Consider the following 25,679-nt stretch of genomic DNA (forward strand, 5'->3'; position numbering starts at 1 on the left):
AACAGGATTGGTCTCACCTCTCGCTCCTCGGGACCGCGCCTTTTGTACTAGAGTGATTGCCAAGAGCCCCCCCCCCCCCCCCCCCCCCGCCCTCAGGGTTGCATCTACGAATGATATTGGGACTGCCTACACTTCCCTGCTCCTCGGGGCGGTGCTACATCATCACTAGATGCTCGGCTCGGGCTTCCCTCTCCTGTGGGCTGGCCTACGGCGTTACATCGTCATCCTACACTGTGTAACTCCTCCCTTCGGGGTTGCCCTCCAGAGTACTTCCTGATTGCTCAAGCCTCATGCCCCCTGCTCTGCGGTCTGTCTGGCATTCCTCTCTGCCCAGGTATTGCCTCCAGTCTACTCTCACAGGGGTCCTCACCTAGTACCGCGGGACCTCTCTATTGCCTCACCCAGAGCTCTCCGCTGTCTCTGACCTTGCCTCCCGATGGTGCAGACCTGTGGGGGTCCTTCCCATAGGTAGTAACAACTTGCATCTCAGGCCAAGGGCCCACATACCCACAAATCATAACAAAAACATTCAATGTCTCCTACCTTCTCTTTGTCTTCAGTAAATGTTTGATATTTATATTCACTTTCCTGATAGTTTGTCGAAACTTGTCTTTCAGTAACTTTGACATAGGACCATTTACTGTTGTAGAATTCATAGCTAAAATCATTCTTGATTTCCACCTGGAACAGAAAAAATGTATTTATTGTTTACAGCGAGCAGTAAAATTGAGATACAAAACAGAAACATTTAAGTTGTCATCAAATAATAACCGATAAGCTACTATGCTACTGGTCACCTCCCTTTCTTGACCTTTTTCTACTAAGATTCCTTTTAGTCTGCTCCAAGTATATCAGGTTCATCTGGAGCAAGCAGGAAAGTATGATGTGTCCTATTAAAGATGGTTAAGAAGATAGTAATGTCGACCAAGAAATAAACATATATGGTTAAAAAGCTAACTGCAGAATGAAGTTCCAACTAGGATGAGTTTATTGCAGCAAATAATAAAAGGTTTGAAAATCTTTCAAAGACAGCAGTTGAAAATATAGAACCTTTCCTATGTAGCAATGAAAGTCGAAGGCGCCGTTCTTCCATATGATTTAAGGACAAAAGATGATAATCTTCCTATGGAGCATTTGTCAGGCAGCGTAGACAATCAAATCACAAAACTTTCAGCAGAGAATGACAGCATGAGAACATAAGAAGTGCCATGCTGAGTGAGAACAAGGGTCCATCAAACCCAGCATCCTGCATCCAACAGTGGCCAATCTGAATCTCTAGGAAGGCCCAAGAGCAGATCCAATTCTTCTTGCCCACTCACAGAGTTAGACGGTGGCTTTCTCCAAGTCTGCCTAGCAATAATAATTGTTTATGGACTTTTCTTTTAGGAACTTTCCAAACCCTTCTAAACCCTGATATGCTGGATGGCTTGACCATGTTCTCTGGTAATAGATTCCACAGCCTAATAGTGCATTGTGTGAAAAAAAAATACTTCCTCCAATGTATTTTAAATCTGATACCAGTTAGTTTCCTAGAGTGTCCACTAGTCATTTTACTATTTGAAAAAGAAAATGACCATCCCCTGTATTTGTCTGTGTTGCACCCGTCAGTCGCAGATGGCTGTGACCTCTCATGCTCACCTCTTTTTTCCCTGCACCGTCAATCATTGGGAGAATGGTGGCCTCCACCAACGAATGCTGACCTCCCCGGCGTCCCCGGGATGGCGTGGGCCCTGCTGACTGCCATCTTACTTCTGCCATCATCTAGGCACATGCGCAGAGCCTCCTTAGGTATACATGGAGGGAATCTCGTGGGCTTCCCCTCCCGTAGATGTCAGCCCGCTAGTGTACTTAAACCAACTGGCCTATTGCTAAGTCGAGTTAGCAAGGAGTTCTCTCGTTGTTAAATCCACTCTACCTTGGATCTTCTGTTCCAGATTCTCTTTGTGGCATTCGGATGCTCTGGGTACCCGCTCCACAGGGGCCCTTCCACATCTTGACTATCCGCTCCTCAAAGGGCCTTTCTGCCTTGGACTTATCCTGATCCAATCCTCGGGTATCTCTGCTGGAACTTCCTTGTGTGAGTACCTTCTGTTTCCTTCAACATTGCTGAAGTCTCCACGGTATACCCTGTACCTCGGGCCACTACTGCTCTTCAGCATATCGACTCTACTCATCCTGTGCTACAGGTTATCACTACGTCTTCGCAAGATCCTCTGCCTGATTCCTGTATCACAGACCTCTGCTTCCTTGGCATCTACAATACAGTTTCCTTGGCATACCCCACGCTGTACTAAGAGGTATTTCCATCAGCCTGCAGGAATCTCCTGGTGTACCCCACACTGCGGGCCACTACCGAATCTTCTCATCTACAATACCATCTTGACTAATTATTTTCTCAAGGACTGTGTTATTGCATTTCCTGCTCCTCGGGTTATGCATTATCTTTTCTCCCTAATAAAGTCTCACAGCTGTGTCCTATGTGGCTGAGACCACGCCCAATGATGGCGAGGCCCATGGGGCTCCTCCCTGAGGGCGGAGACATCTCTCATCTCGTCCCAGGGTTTACAACTTCCATCATAATCATAACAGCCTGTTGCATCCCATGCATGGTTTTATAAATCCCTATCATATCCCTTCTCTGTCATCTGTCATCTAACCTGTTTACACTTTCATTATAAGGGAGCTATTCCATCCCCTTTTTCATATTTGTTGCCCTTCTCTGTACCCTTTCTACTTTTGCTATATGTTTTTTGAGAAGGAGTGACCTAAACTGAATACAATACTTAAGGTTCAGATGCACCATAGATGTATACAGAGGCATTGTGATATTCTCAGTTTTGCACTGCAATTCCTTTCCAAATAATTCCTACCTTACTGAGCAGAGGAGTTCAAAATATCATCCACAATGATACCATGATCCTTTTCCTTGATGGCAGCTCCTAATATTGAACCCAACACTGCATATCTGCAGTTGGGATTAGTTTTCCCTATGTACTTCACCTTGCACTTGTCCACATTAATTTTAATTTACTATTTACATGTTCAGTTCTCTGACACGGTCCTTCTGTAGTTCCTTACATTCTGCTAGTGTTTAAACTACTTTAAATAACTTTGTGTCATTTGCATATTTTATCACCTCACTCATTGTCCCTTTTCCAGATCATTAATAAATAAGTTAAATAACTCTAGTCCCAGTACAGATTCCTGAGTCACTCCACTAGTTACCTCTTTCCACTAGGAAAAATGACCATTTAGTTCTACTCTTTGTTTCTTATCTTTGTTTCTCCGTTCGCACACCCTGATAACCCATAAGTGAATCAGGGGCACAATAGGCATCAGTTTCACTTCCAAGAGGAACAGGAACTGAATAAAGCCTAAGGTCTAAATTTGAGGATGAATTCTGTTGGATCCACAAGCTGTTTCCAATGTGAATGACTTATTGACCATAATCTTGACAAAGTAAACATCTTCTCTCTGATAGATCAGAGCATTACTCACAGTTCTAGGGCAAGAGTACATCCTTTCATATCTAATCCACTGGGGCAAATATTTTAGGGATGGCCTTCATCACTTCAGGGTGTCCTCTCCAAAAAGGGAAAAATTCCTTATCCCAAGCACAGCAAAGGAAGGAATGGAAATTTGGTGTGAACAGGACATCAAACACAAAGAGGATAATTTTCAAAGAGACTTCTACAACTGATATGCATGTAAAATTGCATGCACATACAATGTATGAGTGTACTTTTATGCACATAGGGGAGAAGCATTCCAGAAAGTGTAATCTTGGTGGGGTTGGGGCTTCCGTGCTTACTTTTTAAATCCTAACCACAAGATATGGGTATATCCACGCCCCATAGAGACCTAAAAGTTGAATAAATTGCTTGGTTTTGTTTCCAAAGTTTTGTCGGTTTAGGCATTTGTCACCAACTTCCCAGTACTATGATACCACCAATTCTCATTTAATTATTACAAATGGTTTGGTATCTGTGTTTGGAAAAAATGACTATTTCTAAACAAACCTGTGCCAAGAGTCCAGCTGTACCCTCACCTGAATGGGTTTTCCTATAAGGGGTTAGCTTGCATAACACCCAATCAAATATGCATCTGGTTCCAGAGATAACTTAGCATGTTATTAGTGGGTGATCTATGGGTCAGGGTATGTTCAAAGTTCACCCTAATTTTGCTAGGCTGTGCAAAGAAGCAGTGCCTTTTTACAGGAAATAAAACTTTGGTTTTCAGCCTCTAATCAGCTACTAATCTCATCTGTACTCTCTACTACTTCTGCCTTCAGAAATTGTTATCACCTCCTCTTATGTGTTTGAACACCTTGGAAGATATCAACATTAGCTTCATGATGACCTTCCTGATTCCAGAAAGTCAAGCCATCAACTGTTTGACCTCTCAAACAAAAACACATGCATTCTTTCCTCCTGGAGAAGTTCTCATTGCATTTTCTGCCCAATAGCAGCTAATGATGATTTGGCACATCTGCACAATACTATCCGCTTTGACAGCGAGGGATTTGAAATTGACACCTAGTAACACTGGCAAGATATTTTGAGGCATATTATTTGAGTAGCACAGGACAGCTTCTTCGGCCGAGTCCAAATATATATAATTACACAACAATGCCAAGCCTTATAGGAGATGGACACATGATAGAGAAGGCTGGTCACTCCAAATATTTTAGTTATCAGATGGCAAAGTTACTGCTGTTTATATGTTTTACTTACGATGTTTAATATAAATGGTACTATGCTGCTGCCACATTATTTCCATAAAATGTTCCTTTCTGCAATCATTTGTCTGATGTGTCTTTATTTGTCGGAATTGTATAATATATCTACAGCCTGGGTGCATCATTAATCTGCACATGTTGTGCATTTTAATTTGAATGATGCTGGTACATTTGCCGGCTCTGTTGTTTGGATTAATAATCATCCTATTTGGAACAGCAGATTACCTCAAGAAAGATGGTATCTGTTTCTTATTCAGCTTTGAGAGCAGTTGATTAATGGACTGATCAAACGAAAACTACAAAATTCAATTAATCTGACCAGGTAATTCAGAACTGCCTTGATTGCACTGAACTACAAAATCCCAGTATCTACCAGTGCACTTGCTGAGTGAAAAAGGACAAGTTATACTGTCTACAACAGTTGTATAAATAAATGGGTAGATCTTTAAAAAATATGCGATCTCGTACTTTTGTTCGCGCACCAGGCGCGAACAAAAGTACGCTGGATTTTATAAGATACGCGCGTAGCCGCACGTATCTTATAAAATCCGTGGTCGGCGCGCGCAAGGGGGTGCACATTTGTACAACCTGAGCGCGCCAAGCCCAGCGCGCGCTGCCTGTTCCCTCTGAGGCCGCTCCGATTTCGGAGCGGCCTCGGAGGGAACTTTCCTTCGCCCTCCCTTCCCCTACCTAACCCACCCCCCCCGGCCCTATCTAACCCCCCTCTACCTTTGTCGACTTTGCGCGCGCCGGCCGGCAGCCCCGCTCCGTCCTCCAGTCCCGGGGGCTGGTCCGGAGGCCTCGACCACGCCCCCAGGCCGGCGCCACGCCCCCGGGGCGCCCCCGAAACGCCGCGGCATGCCCCCGAAACGCCGCATTGTTTCGGGAACGCCCCCGGACATGCCCCCTCCCGCCCCTTTTCGAAAGCCCCTGGACTTATGCGCGTCCCGGGGCTTTACGCGCGCCGGCGGCCTATGCAAAATAGGCGCGCTGGCGCGCGCGGGCCTTTTAAAATCCGCCCCAAAATTAGCATGTGTGTGTGTGTAAGTAGCACCTACATGTGTATATGCAATTTTAGAAACCTTGTGAATAACGCATACTCATGTGAGTGCACATAGCAATAAGTGTTTGCTAAATGAACATGTTTGGTGCATGGTTTTGTGAGTATACACATACTTCTAAATTTTATAAACAAAGTGGGGCAGATTTTAAAAGCCCTGTGCGCGTAAATCCAGCTGGATTTACGCGTGCAGGGGGGTTACACACGCCAAGCCTATTTTGCATAAGCTCGGTGACATGCACAAGTTTGGGGACGTGCGTATCTCCCGGGGCTTTGAAAAAGGGGCGGGAAGGGAGGGGCGCCGATCCGGGGGCAGGACCGAGGCCTCCGGCACAATGGCCGTGCCAGGGGATCGCGTGCCGGCACCTGGCCGGCACGCACAAGTTACGCCTGCAGGCGTAAATAACAAAATAAAGGTGGGGGGTTTTAGGTAGGGCTGGGGGACGGGTTAGATAGGGGAATGGAGGGGAAGGTAGGGAGAGCGGAGGGAATGGGGAAAGCCATCGGGGATCCCCTAGGGCTCGGCGCGCACAAGGTGCACAAGTGTGCACCCCCTTGTGCGCGCTGACCCTGGATTTTATAACATGCGCGCGGCTGCGCGCGCATGTTATAAAATAGGGCGTACCTCTTAAAATCCAGCCCAGTGTGTGTGTATATCATCATCTGTGCACAGATGCTTTTTAACATCTGATTTTAACATTCCAAATTCAAACCTCACGTCTTTTGGGACCTGGTGCTTGGTAGCTGGGGACTGGTGGAAATATGAGATTGCAGATTTTGGGAATTAGTGGACATTGTGTGCTTGAGTAGTAATTTTTTGAGTCTTTGTCTGCTGTTTCTCTGAAGTGTCCCTCATTTTTTCTGTGTTTTCTCAGAGCGTATCTCTGTGTGTCTACAGCTTTTAGTTTTTTTTCTGTTTGGCTGCTTTTCAGAGTGTGTGGCTCTATTTAGAAAACTTTGAGGATAACTTTCAAACAAATGCGCGTATGAGGCCACAAACAGATCTGCTCTAGTATTTTATAACCCGCTTCTATGATATACACACATTTTATAAAATATGCGTATCTCTATCCCACAATCTATGCGCACATGCATTGAAAGAACATACTTTTTCTACCTATTTTAAAAATATTTGCACATGTATTTTATGCATGAAAATAAAGTAGGACTTCTCACATAGATCGGGATTTGCCATGAAAATCAGTGTATTTTAAAACATGGGCACGTCAAGGAAATTACCAGTTTTAGCAATTGGACAACTAGTTCATCCAGTCCTTCTGGTTCTTCAGCCTAAACTCCCCCCAATTCACCTACACCTCCCACCCAGTCAGTACTACACCATAAACACATTTAAAATCTTTTACACCAGATAATTAGCACACATGACAAAACACAGTGCACACATGAAATCCCAATATTATTTGCATTATAATGGCTCGAAGCACAAATTTAAACTCAGCTTATAAAAAGTTGCACAAAATTAGAGGGAACATTGCATCCACTCTCTCAACAGGCAGGTGGTATGCAGTGGCAGAGGTCTCATAACAGATAACGTATCCAGGTTCCTGGGCTCCTCCCACGATGCCTGCATTCTAGCCCAGCCGTGTCAGTGAGTTATGCATGAGTTCAGCCGTTTAAAGAAAACTTTGTTTGGACCCATGACAAAAAAGTTCCTTCAAAATGCAGCCACATTGGGTTTTCTAAAAAACTGGAATGTTGGATGTATTCACAGCTGCAGTTCTCTAAGCTGTTTTATTTGCAAAAAAAAAAAAAAGCCTTAAAAAATTGAAGTGATTGGGAAGGTAAGATGGTATTGATGATTATACTTAGGCACCTCATGTACATTGGTTTAGAGGTAGTCACGCATGAAATTTACCACTTGCCTCTAATATTTTTAGAGTGCTAAATTTTGAGTGGAATATTCTGGTTTTCAGAGTGATTTTTTGATTCCACTATAGTAGAATAATTCATTTTGGTTGTGGAAAGTATTTGGATTACATTCTATCCCAGTCAAGCATTCTTGAGTGCTTCCAGGCTGGCTTCATCTGCATCAGTGAGAGATGGCTTCCAGGTATATATGCAGCTTACACAGCAACTACTCCATAACTAACCATTTATATTTTCTTTTCTTCTGTTTCTAGCAAAACCTGAAGCTCTTTGCAAGGAGGCCCACACCAGTCTCACCAAAGCCCAGTCACACAATACTCCACCTCTATAACACACTTGTTCTCGGCCTTATCCTCAACAGATAGCAGAGGCTATTACCTCAAAATTGGATTCATAATCCCCCTAGCACTCACGAAGAGTGTGAAAAATAACATCTGCAACTGGGCCCACAGGCAGACCAGGCAGTCATAGAGATACAATTCCAGGCCCTTGATGAGGCTATGTACCTAAGGAATACATTGCTACAGAGACATTTTCATGGTAAATGTGCATTTATTTACTTAGGATATGACAGGAAAGTCTTACTTCTCTGGAGGTATGAGGCATACCTGTTAAATTCCAGCCACAAACCCAGCTGGCCTGACTCATCTGCTTAGCATTTTGCCAAACCCCATGGATGGGGAAAAGGATCTTCTCATTCCTGACAATGAGGTCGGTGAGCCTGCGTTCATCCCCACTTATAAAGTTCAGCTTTCTGCAGCAGCCATTTTGCAAATGAGCCTGCCCCTGCAGAAACAGAAAAAGCTCCCACCACACAGGTTTTAAAATACTAGCATAAATCTCCACGGGTGCCCTTATGAGGAAAAATGGAGTACCAGGCACAGTTTTGAAAGTTGGGCTTCCTAAATATCACAATGTGTTTTCATGAGAAATAAGGAGGCTTTTTAACTAAAAAAAAAAAAAGTTGAATTAATGCTAACAAACTAAGGCCCAGATTCATCTTTCTGCAGAATGATGAGCCGCGCTATAAAAGGAGGCAGGGGGGGAAATTGTGCAGCTGGCTGCACAACCGCGGTTGCGGCCCGGCTGCACACGTTCGCACCCATAGCGCCACGGGAAAAGGTGTAGTTATTTCCCGTGGTGCTGCCGGTGACAATGTGTAAAATATTATCGCCCACAGTGCTGCTGGGACATGACTCCACCCAAATCCCACCCACACTCCTCCCCTTCCCCTAATTTGAATTGTACCGCCGCAATGCGGAGGTATCGCGTGCAGTAGGGCATTATCGCATGTGATAAGGCCCTAACGGGCGCAATAAGACCACATCACGGTTTGATGAATGACCCTGTAAATCATGTTTTTCCAGAGTTACTTTGTACTATTTTTTGGGGATTTGGTTCAGGGTCCAAAAGAACCCCAGAATTTACACCAATGTTGTTTTTATGGGGGTCAAATGTCCCCCAAACAATATGAATAGCTTTCTTTTCATGACAAATTGTGGGGATTAAAAAGTAAACATGTAAATTCTCTCAGCAAATCTATGCACACCATACAGCAGGTGTAATCGTATGTGCATGGTTTTTCTGGGATAATTTTGAAAGTTGACTTGTGTGCTTAAGCCCACTTTGAAGACTGGGGTAGCTTATGTGCAGATTTGCTGGCTAACCTATGTGTGATTTGCAAAACTAGCTCCAAAAACAATCAGGGACACATACTGTATGCACACACCATACACACACACATAGCAACCTCGTAAGCCATTGGAAAGTAAACTTAGAACACTAAGGTGCATTATAGAGGTAATTTTCAAAGGGATTTCTGCTCATAAAGCATCATTTTATGAGCAGAAATGATTGCCTGCCCGATATGTGGGTAAACTTACATACATATATCACATTCACACATAAGTTTACTTAAACTGAGCAGAGGCATTGAAAAGGGGTAAGGACTCACATGCATACTTTATAAAAATCCAGCAGTATGCATGTACGTTTTCAGGAAATATTTGTGGACACCAAACAGCACACATGATTGTGCAGGATAGTTTCAAAGCAGACGTGTGCTCTTAAGTCCACTTTAAAAACTGACATAACATAGGCATGTTTTTGTCGATTTTCTGTGTGAGCTGCTTGAAAATCATCCTCCCTAAGATGAAAGAGAAAAGTGATCTGGATTTTGAATTAACCCTGTAAGAAGACAGTAAATCCAACAGAACAGTGAATGGGAAAAGAACAGTAGTGAAGCATAAGATACCAACATCTGCTATAACATTTGACAACACAACAAACTTGCTGTTTTCCTATTTCAAATCAAGCAATGCAAAAGCAACACTGGGCATGGCCTGTTAGCCAGAGCAATCAACATTCTCATATGGATAATAAAAAAAAAAAAATGTAAATAAGAAAAGGTTGCGGGGAAAGGCAGTAAACAACTTTCAAAAAAATATCTTTACCCTGAGTACTCAAAGGGGGAGGAAAAAAAAAATCAGATCCACCCCAATGTCACCAGTTTATAAAGGGTGCATTCCTCACCAAATACAAAATTGTGTGGAAAAACAAAAACAACCAAGAAAATGATGGCAAATCTATTGATGGTGGAGCTGGCTAGATGACAAATCACAAGGATGAGCACTGCAGGGTGGGAGAGGCCTCTCTCTCCCAGGGAGCTCCTCCAAACAGCTTACCTGGCACTACACAGAAAGCTGGCCTGGCTTCAGTCTCTTACAGAAAGACCACGCGCCACCAGTTTATCTTGTGGGGCTGTACCCGCCAGCAAGGGTTTATGTTTGACTTCGGCTGAAAGGCTGAATCAATTAAGATGAAATACTGGATTTGGGACAAAAGTCAAGGAAATAAACCTTCTCCCTCTGTTAGAATACTCTCCTTGTAAACTTTAGATTACTTAACGCGGTTGCTTAGAGCATAGAGCTCTGGAGCCTGGATGTCTCTGGACAGGAAGTCTCTCAATGTCTCAGCTACTGGCTCCTCTGTCCCTTGTTGAGATTGTACATGTGGCAGGCTATGAGACAAGAACAGCTGTCCATTTCTCTACTTCCTTAGAGCACAGACTTCTGTCTCTCTCTCTTGATAATTAGCTCTTCAGGAGAAAAAACATTACAGAGCTGCCACATACACTTCCCTCTCTCGCTGACTCCTAGTTCCAACTCCTGTTCGTCCCTGACTCTCACACACAGCCAGAGCAAGCCAAAATGCACTTTTATACCTCAAATGGTCAGGTTCCCAGCATTCCTTTGGTTTCCTCCTCTGCTGGCTAGGTAGTGCTATTCTCTGGGCAGGCTAAACAGTATAGCCCTTTTTCCAATTTGTTTACACCGTGCATGCTGAATGCTGGTTTTTGCAGAATATTTGTCATTCACAAGAGAGCACACAGGGGTTTTGATGCATTTTTATATTCCTTCACCTTGGCTGCAGCGGGTTGCAGTCTCTGCAGGATTGAAATACCATTTTGGCAGGTTCAAAACACATTTTTCAGTCCAGATGCAGCTCGGTCCACATTGTAAGGCTCCAACATATGATAAGTTCATGGAAGCAGGAACCTGGACTATAGTAGCTTGTCACAGAAGCAAAAGAGGTATGACATGAGAAAAGCAATAGAACGTACTCCTGGAAGGACAATATGATTGCATTCATTCAGTTATAACACACTTTGAACAGGTTACAGCAAATGAAAGAAAAATACCTGGAAAGTGTATGCAAGCATACTTTCACTGAGTCGATAATATTCAGGACGATCTCCACTAAACACCTTTCGACACGTCCCACCAAAACTTTTGGTATGAATGACATTCTTCTTGAACTCACCAGTAATCAGGTTAAAACTGTAAAAAATAAGCCAAGGATATTTAATTAAGGCAGAATGGTTGTTGCTTACCTAACCAGGGTTCTAGGTTTTAGTTTTTTTGTATGTAATCCTCCAAAGTCCACAGATATTTCAGAATAAGCAAAAACTGAATATTGAATGACAGCAGAAACAATCTGAGGGATAATTATCCATAAAAAGTTATGCAACCATGATCAAGCCCTTATTTAAAGCAAGCAAAACAAGTTTTCTGGCAGCTTTTAATGGACCGCAAAATACATTTTGTCACACACATATTGGACCCTTTACTGTTAGATTTATTGGATCAAACAGATTTGTAGGATCTTCCAACAAATCTAACAGTTTAGTAATGTTCTGGTTTGCAAGCATGGATGCCTGATTGCCATGACAGGGTTATTAGAGGTTTTGGTGACTGCAAAGACAGAATGAAATATGGGATACTTATCAGTTGCATTTTATATGTACTAGGACTAAGAGTCAAGCCACATTAGAATAGAGATTTTAAAAGACCAAATTTTAAATTACCTATGCATAGACCAGGACATAAGAGGTTTAGTCCCTGACGCCTCTGAAGCCCTAGCTGGCTGATTTCTGAATAAAGCAGTCTGGTTGCCATGTTAGTCCAATTAGATACATAAAAATAAATGTGAAGAAACAAGTTTACATTGATACCTTTTTATTGGAAAAATTAAATATATTTGCAGCTAGTTTTGGAAAGTTAAAGGCCCTTCATAAGGTGATGCAAAATGTGCTCTGATAAAGGGAATTTAATTATTGAAGATTAATCTTCAGACTAAATCACCTCCAACTTTACTTTGACCTTTATTTCATAGGTCTCAATTCACCCACTTGCCTACAGAGAGTAAATTGGCAGAAAAAAACTAGATAGAAAATGAGATTTAAAAATTTAAAAGGTATAAAAGGGGAAAAAAAAGATATGTGAGACAGACCTTAAAAAGATATTTGGTAACTTCCTACGCCCCAGTAGATCTCTGTTTGAAGTCGTTGTTGTGCATAGTGATAGGATTAAGGGCCCCATCTCGAAAATGTATCAATCATTCTTTCCTGAGAAGCAGGAACCATGTAAGTTTCACCTCCAGTGGGAGGTCGACTTGGGTGAGAGATTGAGTACACAAATGTGGGAAGTTGTAATGCAAACGGCTAGGAGATGTTCGATCTCTACCGGTTTGCATGAGAATTGCTATAAAATGGTTTATAGATGGTACCTCACCCTTGGCAAAATTCACAGAATGTACCCTATGGTGTTGGATCTCTGTTGGCGTGAGTGTGGACATCGGGGCACTTACTTTAACATTTGGTGGGTCTGCCATTATATAACACCCTTTTGGGAGGCGTTGTTCACCTGGATTAGTGACCTCCTTCAGGTCTCCCTAACGCCTTCAGCTTCTATTGCCCTATTACATATTTACCCAGATGTTCTAGGCAAGGCCCAGCAGTGCTTGTGCTCCCAAATATTCATTGCAGCCTGCAACTTGATAGCTCTCCGATGGAAATCGGCCCAAGTGCCCTCTCTCACGGAAGTTATTGAAAAGTTGCACTCTTACACCAGGCTGGCTTCTCTCACTGCTGCCAAATATGATAGAATGCACTCCTTTCGGAGAACTTGGAAACCGTTTACTGAATATATAGCTAACCTGTCATAAGTTTTTGATGCTTCTCATTTGTCTCTTGTCTATTTCATGTGCATTGTCATGTTCTCTCATGTACCAATGGTTGAATCATGATAATTTAGTGCTTCTTGCCCTGCATACTAAGCTTATTTCTAAAGTTGCTATCTTATAGCTTATGTTGACTATATTGTGGATTGTATTTCTCATGGCTCCACCACGACGGGGGGGGGAGGGATGGGAAGGGTTTAAAGATTTATAAGGCATCAACACGTGCATCTCCTTGTTATTGTACTTTTGTACTAAATGCTTTAATAAAACTTTCAATTAAAAAAAAAGACATTTGGGTCACACAGGAGGAGAAGCTACTATAAACACTCCATTAACATCCTCCCCACTATACACAAACCTGCCATCAAAGACCAGTTATCCAGAATATATTTATCCCTTTCTGTTATGATTACTGTGTATGTGGACCCTTGGCCCGAGGTGCGAGTTGATACAGCCTGTGGGCAGGAGCCCCACAGGTCCGCACCATCAGGAGGAGAGGTGTTGGAGTGTAGGAAAGCTCTGTGCACAGTCAAGGGGAGAGACCCTGAGACCAGGAGATGACCCCCTTAGGGTAGCAGTCTGTAGATGGAGAGACTGAAGAGATAGGGCACCAGGCAGATCACGGGATGATGGGCACCCGAACAGCCAAGCAGGATATTCTCCGATGGTGCAGCCTGAGGGGCGGAGCCACAGCACAGTGGGCATAGAAGGAGAGTGTAAGCGAACCCCCCGGAGCAGAGAGCCTGAGCCCAAGTCCAGTAGCTCATGTAGACAGGTCCCTGGAGATTGGAGGATAGCTGACTGATCAATGGAGAATAGGCCCATAGAGCGGGACAGCTGTCAATTGTAGAATCACAAGGAGCAAGCCCCAAGGAGCGGGGAAGCTCAAGGTGGTCTTGGAGTAGGGGAGTGCAGCCCGAGGAGCGGAGAAGGCCTGCTGAGAACTCACAAGTCGCTGCAGTAGTTCCCTAGGAGAGCCAAGGTAGAGCATAAGAACATAAGAAAATGCCATACTGGGTCAGACCAAGGGTCCATCAAGCCCAGCATCCTGTTTCCAACAGTGGCCAATCCAGGCCATAAGAGCCTGGCAAGTACCCAAAAACTAAGTCTATTCCATGTAACCATTGCTAATGGCAGTGGCTATTCTCTAAGGGGTAGATTTTAAGAAAGTGCGCCTTCGCGTACTTTTGTTGGTGCACCAGGCGCAAACAAAAGTATGCTTGATTTTAGTAGCTACGCGCGTAGCCGCACGTATCAGCTAAAATCCAGGATCGGCGCGCGCAAGGCTGCCGATGTCGTGTAGCCGGCGTGCGCCAAGCTGCGCAGCCTGCCGCCGTTCCCTCCAAGGCCGCTCCGAAATCGGAGCGGCCTCGGAGGGAACTCGCTTTCGCCCTCCCCTCACCTTCCCCTCCCTTCCTGTATCTAACCCACCCCCCAGCCCTATCTAGATCCCCCCCCACCTTTGTCGGGGGATTTACGCCTCCCGGAGGGAGAAGTAAATCTCCGCGTGCCAGCGGGCCGCTAGCGCGCCGAGACGCAACCTGGGGGCGGTTCCGGAGGGCACGCCCACGCCCCGGACCGCTCCGGGCCCAAACCACGCCCCCGGGCCCGCCCCCGAAATGCCACGTCCCGCCCCCAAAACGCCGCGCCGATCCGACACGCCCCCGACACGCCCCCCTCGAAAAACCCCGGGACTTACGCGAGTCCCGGGGCTCTGCGCGCGCCGGTAGGCCTATGGAACATAGGCGCACCGGCGCGCAAGGCCCTGCTCACGTAAATCCGGGCAGATTTACGTGAGCAGGGCTTTTAAAATCCGCCCCTAAGTGAACTTATTAGCAGGTAATGGACTTCTCCTCCAAGAACTTATCCAATCCTTTTTTAAACACAACTATACTAACTGCACTAACCACATTCTCTGGCAACAAATTCCAGAGTTTAATTGTGCATTGAATAAAAAAATAACTTTCTCCGATTAGTTTTAAATGTGCCCCATGCTAACTTCATGGAGTGCCCCCTAGTCTTTCTACTATCCGAAAGAGTAAATAACCAATTCACATCTACCCGTTCTAGACCTCTCATGATTTTAAACACCTCTATCATATCCCCCCTCAGTCGTCTCTTCTCCAAGCTGAAAAGTCCTAACCGCTTTAGTCTTTCCTCATAGGGGAGTTGTTCCATTCCCCTTATCATTTTGGTAGCCCTTCTCTGTACCTTCTCCATCGCAATTATATCTTTTTTGAGATGCGGCGACCAGAATTGTACACAGTATTCAAGGTGCAGTCTCACCATGGAGCGATACAGAGGCATTATGACATTTTCCGTTTTATTCACCATTCCTTTTCTAATAATTCCCAACATTCTGTTTGCTTTTTTGACTGCCGCAGCACACTGCACCGACGATTTCAATATGTTATCCACTATGACACCTAGATCTCTTTCTTGGGTTGTAGCACCTAATATGGAACCCAACATATCGGTCCAAGGGTTCACGATCCCATAACATAAGGGTCCTATTCGTCCTCTCGGTTTGGCCATTGGCCTGAGGGTGGTAGGCCGAAGTAAAATCTAAGGCAATACAACATTTTTTGCAAAGGGCCTTCCAAAAGCGCACAGTAAACTGGACTCCCATGGTCTGAGACAATGTGTCTGGAGAAACCATGGAGCCGAAATACATGCTTAAAAAACAGCTTAGCCAATGAGTCAATGAAATGACGAGGAACATCTGGATGATCCTCAGTGATGAATGATCGAGAGAGAGCATCGGCACAACCATTCTTATTCCCAGGGCGGTAGCATAGTATAAAGTTGAACCTTGTAAAGAAAAGGGATCAACAGGCCTAGCGGCTGTTGAGGCGCTGAGCCTGGTGTAGATACTGGAGATTCTTATGGTCCGTATATACTGTAACCTGATGTTGTGCCCCTTCAAGCCAGGGGTGCCATTTAATGGCCCACAGTTCTTTATCCCCGATGCCGTAGTTTCGCTCCGCAGGTGTGAAGTGTCGGGAAAAAGAAGAACAGGGGTGGAGCATGTGAGTGGGGGAGAACTGGCTCAACACAGCGCCAACTCCGACATTGGAGGCGTCGACTTCGACCACGAACCACGAACGGGCGTGTGGGGTCCGGGTGTCGGAGACAAGGTTCTTTCAGGAAAGCTGACTTGAGATCCTGAAAAGCAGTCATGGCCTCCGGTGACTATTGAGAAGGATTGGTGCCCTTACAGGTCATGGCAGTGAGTGGTGCTGTCAAGGTAGAGTAATGGTGAATAAAAGAGCGATAGTAATTGGTGAAGCCAAGAAATCTCTGGAGGGCCTTGAGGCCCGTAGGCTGAGGCCAATCTCTGATGCTTTTGAGCTTCTGGGGGTCCATCCTAAACCCCTGACTAGATACCACGTACTCCAGGAAAGGCACAGACTCCTGTTCGAACGAGCACTTCTCAAGCTTGGCGAACAGTTGGTTATCTCGCAAGCATTGAAGAACTCGAGAAACGTCTCGGCGAAGACTCTGGAGATCTTGAGAGAAGACTAAAATTTCATCGAGGTATATGGCGACATATTGGTACAGCATATCTATGAAAACTTCATTCATTAAATTTTGAAACATAGCAGGTGTGTTGCACAGGCCAAACGACATCACCAAATACTGGAAGTGGCCGTCGTGGGTGTTAAAAGCGGTTTTCCACTCATCGCCTTCTCGTATTCGGATCAGATTATAGGCCACACGGAAATCCAACTTCGAAAAAATCTTGGCCCCTTGAAGTCTGTCAAAGAGCTCCGATATAAGAGGCAAAGGGTAGCGATCCTTGACAGTTATTTCATTTAGGCCTCAATAGTCAATGCAGGGGCGCAGGGAGCCATCTTTCTTTCCCATGAAAAAAAATCCTGCCCCTGCTGGTGACTTGGAGGACCAGATAAACCCTTTAGCCACATTTTCCTGAATATACTCTGACATGGCTTGGGTCTCTATCAGCGAAAGAGGATAAGTCCTGCCCCGTGGAGGCTCAGTATTGGGCTTCAAGGTAATCGCACAATCATACGAGTGATGAGGTGGTGTTTTTGGAGAAAATATTGGAGAAGGATGCATATGGCGGTGGAAGCCAGGCAGAGAAGGTACGGTCGTCATGCAAGGCAATGGTGAGACAAATTCCAGGCAGTTCTGGTGGCAGTCAGGACCCCAATGGGAGAGCTGTTGGGTAGTCCAGTCAAACTGTGGAGTGTGCTTCTGAAGCCAGGGCAGCCCCATAACAACCAGGTAGATGGCCTTGTCTAAGATATGGAACGAAATAGATTCCTTATGCAAGGTTCCGGTGCATAGTTGGATGGGAGCAGTGGTGTGAGTGACCTCACCAGGCAGAGGTTCCCCGTGAATAGACGAGAGTAGCAGAGGACCCAGAGAGTGAATGGTGGGAATCCACAGATGCTTGGTGAGTTGCTTCAAGATAAAGTTCCCTCCAGCCCCAGAGTCCACCAGGGCTAAAGTGTGGAATTCATGGTTGTTCATGTAGATGGAAATAGGAACCGTCGGTGGAGGAGATAGTGAGGTCAGGCCTAGGAGAAGTCCTCCCGCAGGTCCTAGGCCCGGCAGACTGGGCAAAAGGCGATGGCATCCCCAGGTTGACCACAGTATAAGCAAAGGCCGGACTGCTGTCGGCGACTATGTTCCTTAGGAGAGAGTCTACTCCTGCCCATTTGCATGGGTTCTTCCTCTGAGAGTTTAGGTGAAGCAATGGTTGAAAGCATTAGATGGGGGAAAGTGTGGGATGAAAGTACTAGGAAGGGGATGAAAGCAATGGGTGGGGGGAGAGGGATGAGAGCCCTAAGCAGGAGGATCATGTAGGGTGAGAGAGTGGGCGAGGAGTATGAAGAGAGAACACTGAGCACTGGGGAGAGTGTGAGATGAAAGAATTTGATGTATGTGTGGTGGGGAATGTGGCATAGGGGAGGAGTGGGGATTGTGTGTGTGTTAATGCTGGGGTTATTGGACCCTTGGGCCGGCCATGCGGATGAAGATTGGATGAGAAGAAAACTCCTCTGAGATGATACGGACGGGAGGCGGCACGGAACCGGGAGACCAAGCAGGAGCTTCGCCACTGGAAGCCCGCAATTACCCCGGGAGGAGCCCATGAGGACACGGGCCGCTAAGATTTAGGAGCAGTCTCCCGGAGCAGAAGTCCAGCTGAGTGGAGAACAGTCCGAGGATCAGAACTGGCAGCAGGCAAAGAGAAACAGAATACGAACCAAAATGAAGAACCAGAAAGTCAGTCCGAGGTATGGAAAGCAGAAACTGAAGCGAAAACTGGAACTGGCAAGGAAGCTGGATCAGGAGTGGAGGCTGGAACAGGTGGAGGCTGGAACAGGTGAAGAAGTAGGATCTAATGCGGAGGCTGAAACAGGTGAAGAAGCGGGATCTGAAGGGAAAGCTGGAACAAGTGAGGAAACTGAATCAGAAGCACAGGACCAAGGACAGCAACAGTCACTCCTTAGAAAGAACTCTGTTGCAAGGCAACGACTTCAGTCAGACCCCAGGTTTTAATATCCTGCCAGCGTCTGATGTCATCTCGGGGGCCGGCCTTGGTTTCATGCCCCTGCACCTCCAACTGCCTTCCCCATGCGTCCGTGTGTGCCTAAGGGGGGGCGGAGCTCAGAAGCAGAGCTCGGTGGCATCTCCCTCGTGGAGACGCTGCCACGGAGAGGGCCGAGAAGGCCTGAAAAATGCCAGACACGATCGTGGGACCCCACGGCGGAGGAAGGTAAGGACCCGGTAGCAAGTCCAGCGACCGGGACCGCAACAGGGTGTTTGTGTTGGGGGCAGCCAAAATGAAAACTTGTACCAGGGCCCAAGAGATCAATGATCTGCCACAGAGTTCAGCTAAAGGTTTATTAACAAGTGTTTCTTGTGCAGTGGTTGGTCTGTTTTGTTGTCAACAATTGCTAGCCATCTTCCCTTTTAGTCCATATGCAGCAGGGACTTGTGTGGTCATTTGACTGAAGGAGTTGGACAGACAGATGCCCACACACAAATTAATAGTACCTTTCTAATTTTTTTAAGAACTCTATTATTTTACACACTTGTATTTGATGAATTAATTCACAATTCTTTATTGAACCAAAGTGAGAACTTTTGCATTGACCCCTTTTCAGAATACTACTAGAAATCTGCATATGTCAGTGCATGTGCTGAAGAAAGTGCACCTGCCAAGAAAACCCTTATGCATCACATGAATGGCCATAATAGTTTTGGTAATTCTGAGTATAGTTTAAGATGCCATTAACCATGCATCCCCAAGTTTTGGAAAAAGGGCCCCCAGTCTGCACACACAGAGCAATTTTCAAAGGCATTTACCCAGAGAAAATGGCCTGGCTTAAATATACCATCCTCAGATGTTGCCAGAAGCACGTGCGACTCCCACAATGCGTGCAATTTTAGCCGCATTAAAAAGAGGCGGTCCTGTGGGAATGCCTGGGCAAGGGGAGGGAAATAGCATGCATATAGGTCATTTTCAACTGTCCCGTGCTTCCCCACCACCAAGCAGCAGGTGCAAAGTAGGCAGATGCCTTTATCATGCATCCTCTGCACTCACTAAATTTCAAGTCTCTCTTTGAGAATTAGCCTGCAGGAAACACGTTTAAAGTATCCATGCGCTTTGCAGGTAGGCGGGATATTTGAATATCGTCCCCAGCTTCTGAATCTATTGAAAAAATACTTGCAGGTTTTAACGGGTTTTAATCGCATTTTAGACTTTCCATTCTTTTAACTCAGGAGGCGCTCCACGTTAGTTCTCCTGCCCAACAAACAGGTCTGATAATCAAACTACGCAAATGAACAAATTCACTTACAGCAAATGATTATTCACGGCGAATATCCTGATGATCAAACCTGTTTGTAGACACCAAGGACGGGCACTCAGCATCCAGCATCCCAGAGCTTTTCATTAGGGGTACTGTATATACTTGTGTATAAGTTGATCTTGTGGGTAAGTTGAGGGCATTTATTTGGGCCATAAAAGTAAGAAAATTGTTGTGACCCAAGGATAAATCTAAGGTAAAACCTAGAAGGTGACTATCCCCGGTGGTTCATTCCTTCTCTCTCCCCCCGCTGGTTCTCTCCCCGCTGGCTATCCCCAGTGGTTCACTCCTTTCCTCCCTCCCCCATGGCTATCCACTGGTCAATACTAGTTTCCTCCTCCTCTCTCCCCCCCCCCACCCTCCAATTATGAGAACTATCTCCGGTGGTTCACTCCTTTCCTCCCTCCCTTCTCTATGGATATCCCCATGGTTCACTCATTTCCTCCCTCCCCCTTACGATCCCTGAACTCACCCACTACAAGGCAGCAGGACGATGACTGGAATTGCAGCTGTTCAGATGCGTCCTCCCCCATGGGGTCCCAGTGTCGTGCTTAGAACCTCGGGGTTCAAAGCGCACCAATCAGATCCTGGCAGGGGAGGAGAGAGGATGCATCTGAACAGCCGCAGCTCCCGTCATCATTCCATGAAGTTAGCAAGTAGCACATTTAAAACTAATCGGAGAAAATTATTTTTCACTCAATGCACAATAAAGCTCTGGAATTTGTTGCCAGAGGATGTGGTTAGTGCAGTTAGTGTAGCTGGGTTCAAAAAAGGTTTGGATGGCTTCTTGGAGGAGAAGTCCATTAACGGCTATTAATTAAGTTTACTTAGGGAATAGCCACTGCTATTAATTGTATCAGAAGCATGGGATCTTCTTAGTGTTTGGGTAATTGCCAGGTTCTTGTGGCCTGGTTTGGCCTCTGTTGGAAACAGGATGCTGGGCTTGGTGGACTCTTGGTCTGACCCAGCATGGCAATTTCTTATGTTCTTATCATCCTGCTTGCAACGGGTGAGTTATGGTAAGTCCTAGCTTCACCTGCGATCATGGGTGTTAGCGCCGCCTCCTCTCCCGGCACCCAGCTGTTCACCGACACCACCTGGGAAACACAGGCTGGCCAGCACTTTCTCCTCCTGCTCCTCTGTGATGACCATGGCAGCTAGAGCAACCTCTCCTGTCATTCCCACAGCTGCAGCCCAGGCCCGGGATGCTCCCAAACTCCTGTCGTCATCCTGCTAGCAGCGGCTTAGTTCAGGGATCAGGAGGGGAAGGAAAGAAAGGAGTGAACGAGCAGGGATAGACATCACAATAATTGTGGGGGGGGGGAGGAGGAAACTAGCACTGACCCATGGATAAAACAACCCTGATTTTTAAGAGTAATTTTAAGTCTGATTACTCGTTCAATGTTTTTAGTTATGTTTGTTTTGGGTTCCATAAAGGACATTACCCTGCGCCTGTTAGTTCTGCATTTAGAGGCACTTTATCAATGTCACAGACAGTTTTTCGGTCTTCACACTGATCCTCGTCAGAACTGTCGTTCTCACAGTCACTGTCTCCATTGCAGACCAGAGTCTTCCTGATGCATTGGCCTAGTAACAAAACCAGAAAACAGGAAATTAAATGGCAGCAGGGTCTGAAAATGTAAGGCGTGCAACGTTACCCCATTGTGACTGAATTAAAATTTCAGATTTTTCTAAGGATTAAAAGCTTGCATTTGATTAATAAAGAAGAGCTCAGTTTTCAGGCAAAGACCATGTGCTCTTTTTACCTGCGGGCGAGGCATCAATTTTGAAAGTGAAAGTACAGCTGCGGGTACAAAGCATGCACAGACAGCTGCCCCCTGCATTTTCTGGGGGGAGATTTCTGCAGCAGTAGAAGCAAAAATCTGAAAACACAATCTATGTGTGTACTTTCCCTCTCTCAATTCAAACATGGTGCCAGCAGCGCCTCCTCTCAATGCAGTTCAAAGTGCACCGAGGGATGGCAATTTCCAGCCAATTAACCGGGATAAAATGCTTTCTACCACGGGGCATAAATCACTTTGAAAATGATGTCTTATAACTTTGGTTTAAAAAATCATATTAATCTTGTGGTGCCTTGCATAGGCACTAGTATTTTCAGAGATCCAAACTAGTTTAGTAGAGACGTTAGCCACCCCAGTCGGCATGCTACACCCTCCCTGCCACCCAAATGAAAACTGGTGGGTCAGCTGTGCTAATCTCATGGTGCATGGAATTTCCACGGCTGGCTCAGGAGTTTTCAGACTGCTCGTGGGTGCTGGCATTCGGGAGAGATCAGCAGGCTGATGGGATGAGGGTTCGAAGGTTGGAGAGCCCAGCTGATTCTCAATCAGGTCCCTCCCCTCCTCTTCCTCTAACTTAGGGTTTTTCTTTGGAGGAATCCTTTCACTTCCCCCCTGCACCTGGCTTTCATCCCGAAAAGTTTTCCAACCCAGAATTTAGAAGTCCTGGATGTCCTACCAAGGTCTTTCCTCAGACAACCGGTAAGAGAAACGTTTCAGTCTAGAATCACCATAGCAAGTGGGTTACTATTTTAAGTTCAACCTGAAATACATTGTACTAAGGCTAGGGTCTTGGACTTCTGGAGGGCTGACTGCAAGATGAGGAGCGATAGTGTTAAGAAGGTCCTATTGGGAATCTGAAAGCTGACGGTTATAATGGAAGTTTGGACAGCAAGGAAAGAGCATTGAGAAGAACACAAAGCCACGGGTAACGCAAGTTAACAAAAGGCAAAGAGGAAAGAGACTGATATGGTTCTCTAAGAAGACAGCAGAAATGATAAGAACGTACCATACATAGAAGAGGCAGAGGAGGCCAGGCAGAATTATCAGGAAAAACAAAAGGAGGAGGAAGGGTGTTTAGAAGAGCAAAGGCCTTAAATGGAGGAGATATTTGCCAGTTTACAAAGGGATTTCTGCTGGCAAACAGGAACAAAACCCTTTGAAAATTCCTCTGCCCTCCATTGCAGAAAAGTACACGTTGTCCACAAAGGACCTGATTTCCAAAGCCATTGCTGTTGCAAAATAGCCCAGGGCTCAGTGAGCGTAAAAGTAACCTGGTTCCATGCATCCTTTTGTGCAAATTGGGGAGAGGCAATACAGGAGGGGGAGAGATTGGGGTGGTGTTGGGACTTATACATTTATTTTTTTATTTTTAAAATCATGCACATAAATTAACATACACAATAAGGATGTCCATACATTTGAAACAAAGGTGCAATCAGAGCCTATATAAATCCCTAGTGCCTTCAAAAAACCTGAAAATGTTCGTGGGGTTTTTTTTCTGCAAATAGTGCACAAAGTTGAAAGGGGCAGGAGCGATCCCCAATCACTCCTGCCCCGCCAGTTTCACTTTAAAAATGGTGCCAGTCTCAGGGCCAGCTAGGACCAAGTTATTTTATGGTCGTAAAGTAATATGACTATAAAGCAATATGGCCATTAAACAAGCTTTATAGTCATATTGCTTTATGACCATAAAAAGAATTTGTTGTCAGCTGCCTGAGACTGGCGCCATTTTTTTAACTATAGCCAGTGGTGCAGGAGCAATTGGAAATGGAGAAGGAGAAGCCAAGGCAGAAACAGAGGAGGGCATTTCTTTTTGGTTTTTTTAATATTTGGGGAGCGGTTACATTTTATTTCAGTTTGACTAATAAATCAAACCTAAATAAATACTAAATGAGCCAAAACCACCCCCAAAAAAATCCCAAAATGAAAAAAAAAAAAGAAACGAAATGAAAATTTTTTTTCACCGCACATTTGAAGTTATGCCCTCTGAAGATCAAGTGTAAGTTTGTATTAGTTTTTCTGGGCATGCACCAGGGCAATTATCTGATCATTTTTAAAGCAAACTTACATCATAACTTTACTTACAAAATGTGGGCTAAAGTCTGCAGACTTTAACTCTACCCACACTCCTGGGGCCACTTCTTTTTACTGTTGCCCTCAGGAACAGTAAAACGTAGGAAGATGGTTAAAATATTTCTTTTTCCATCTTAATGTGCAATGTGAAGGTAGTGAATTGCAGCTTGATAGGAGAGGGTGGTAACAAGCAAATTCTGTTTCTATTTGTGATTTTACTAGATATGTAAAGTTGTGAACCACTTTTATTGTATCTATACTGATTATGCAGTTTATAAATTTTATAAATAAATAAAATATATTAAAAAGGTAGGAAAAGTTCATGCTTTTAATGCATTGCTGATATTCACTGTTCCGGGCCAGGACCCTTGGACTGAAATAGAGTTGGTACAACCTGCAATGTGGAGCCTTGCAGGTCCCAACCGTCGGCTGGTGGAGTGGGATGAGGCAGAGGCCCAATTGGCCTATACCAGCCCACGTTCTCCTTTGATCAGCTCTTGGGTGCCGGGGCCAGCAGGTCTTAGGTGGGGGCCTCCACAGAGGAGAGAATATCCATGGATGAGATCAAAGTTAAACAGGTGCAGTCAGAGGCAAGTTTGGGTCAGGGCAGGCAGCAGTCAGGAGTGTCCAGCCACAGGCAGTGGTCAGCAGCAGGCAGCAGTCAAGGAGATTCCAGAGGCAGGTTGAAGTCAATACCAGGTAACCATCCAAGGGAGGTACAACCCGGCAGCACCAGGGGCCAATGACAGAGGCTCGACCCGAGGGGTAGGTGTGGTGATTCGCGGGTCCCCCATGGACCGCCAAACACAAAATTTGCACATAATGAAATATATGAGCGTATGTAGGGGGTTGGACATATACATACTTTATAATCTCCGCAAACCAGATACAAACAGGTTATAATAAATCTCCATGCATATATGGGGTTGTGCCGAATTGTTTGAAAGTTATCCTCATAGTAGTTAGAAAGTGCTGATTATGCCCGGGTTCAATCCCCGGCTTCTCCACCATTGCTGAACATACTGATGGTATGTCTGCTGATGGAAAAATACCAGAAACACAAACCTGAGACCTTGAATGCCAGACTCTGAAGAAGAAAGCTATAAACTGTCTTTGTAGGAATTCACAGACACCGGCAGAATCAACAAAGTAAGCCACAGGATGGCAGGAGATAACTCTGAGGGTACGAAGCAAATAGTCTGTGGGAAGGAATGCGAAGGGGGAGATAAGATAAGGGGAGACAAATAACAGCTGCTTGTAAGCAGACAGCGTAAAAACTTAGTGATGTGAAGCATGCAAGCAGAAATCAGATGATTTGCTGACTTTGTTTTTTTAACCTATATAAGCAGAGCTGGTATGTAGTAGAGCTCTAAGCAAGGAATCTGTTCCAGAGCCAGCGCTGTGCTATTTACTATAATGTAAGTATATTTTTGCTTCCTGTGTATCGATCTGTATGTTTATACACAGTATATGATTTACAATAAAGAATAATAACGAAAAGTAGAATCAGAGTTGTTCTTTTAAACAATTTTAACTTTGAGTTAGACCTTTTCAACAAAAGACAAGAACCAGGAACTGTCAAACAAGAAAGAGATCTAGGAGTAATCATCTCAGATGAACTCAATATAGTAAATAAACTGGAAACACCAGCATTATGCTTGGTAGCATAAGTGAGCTATTATCAGCAGATGAAAGTAGGTAATATGCCCCTTGTATAGATCATACAAACCCTACAAAAGAGGGACCCATACTTGTTC

The 25,679-nt window shown here is 45.0% G+C and overlaps 1 protein-coding gene across 1 annotated transcript in view; it reads right to left on the reverse strand.

Annotated features, from left to right (window-relative positions):
- The window catches only part of C7 (complement C7), a 131,078-nt gene that overhangs the window by 84,548 nt on the left and 20,851 nt on the right, over positions 1-25,679 (reverse strand). The window contains 3 exon segments of the mRNA XM_029578140.1: positions 544-681; positions 11,386-11,524; positions 21,493-21,634. Coding sequence (XP_029434000.1) covers positions 544-681; positions 11,386-11,524; positions 21,493-21,634 — 419 coding nt within the window.

Source organism: Rhinatrema bivittatum, chromosome 1, assembly GCF_901001135.1.
Source record: "Rhinatrema bivittatum chromosome 1, aRhiBiv1.1, whole genome shotgun sequence".
NCBI lineage: Eukaryota > Metazoa > Chordata > Amphibia > Gymnophiona > Rhinatrematidae > Rhinatrema > Rhinatrema bivittatum.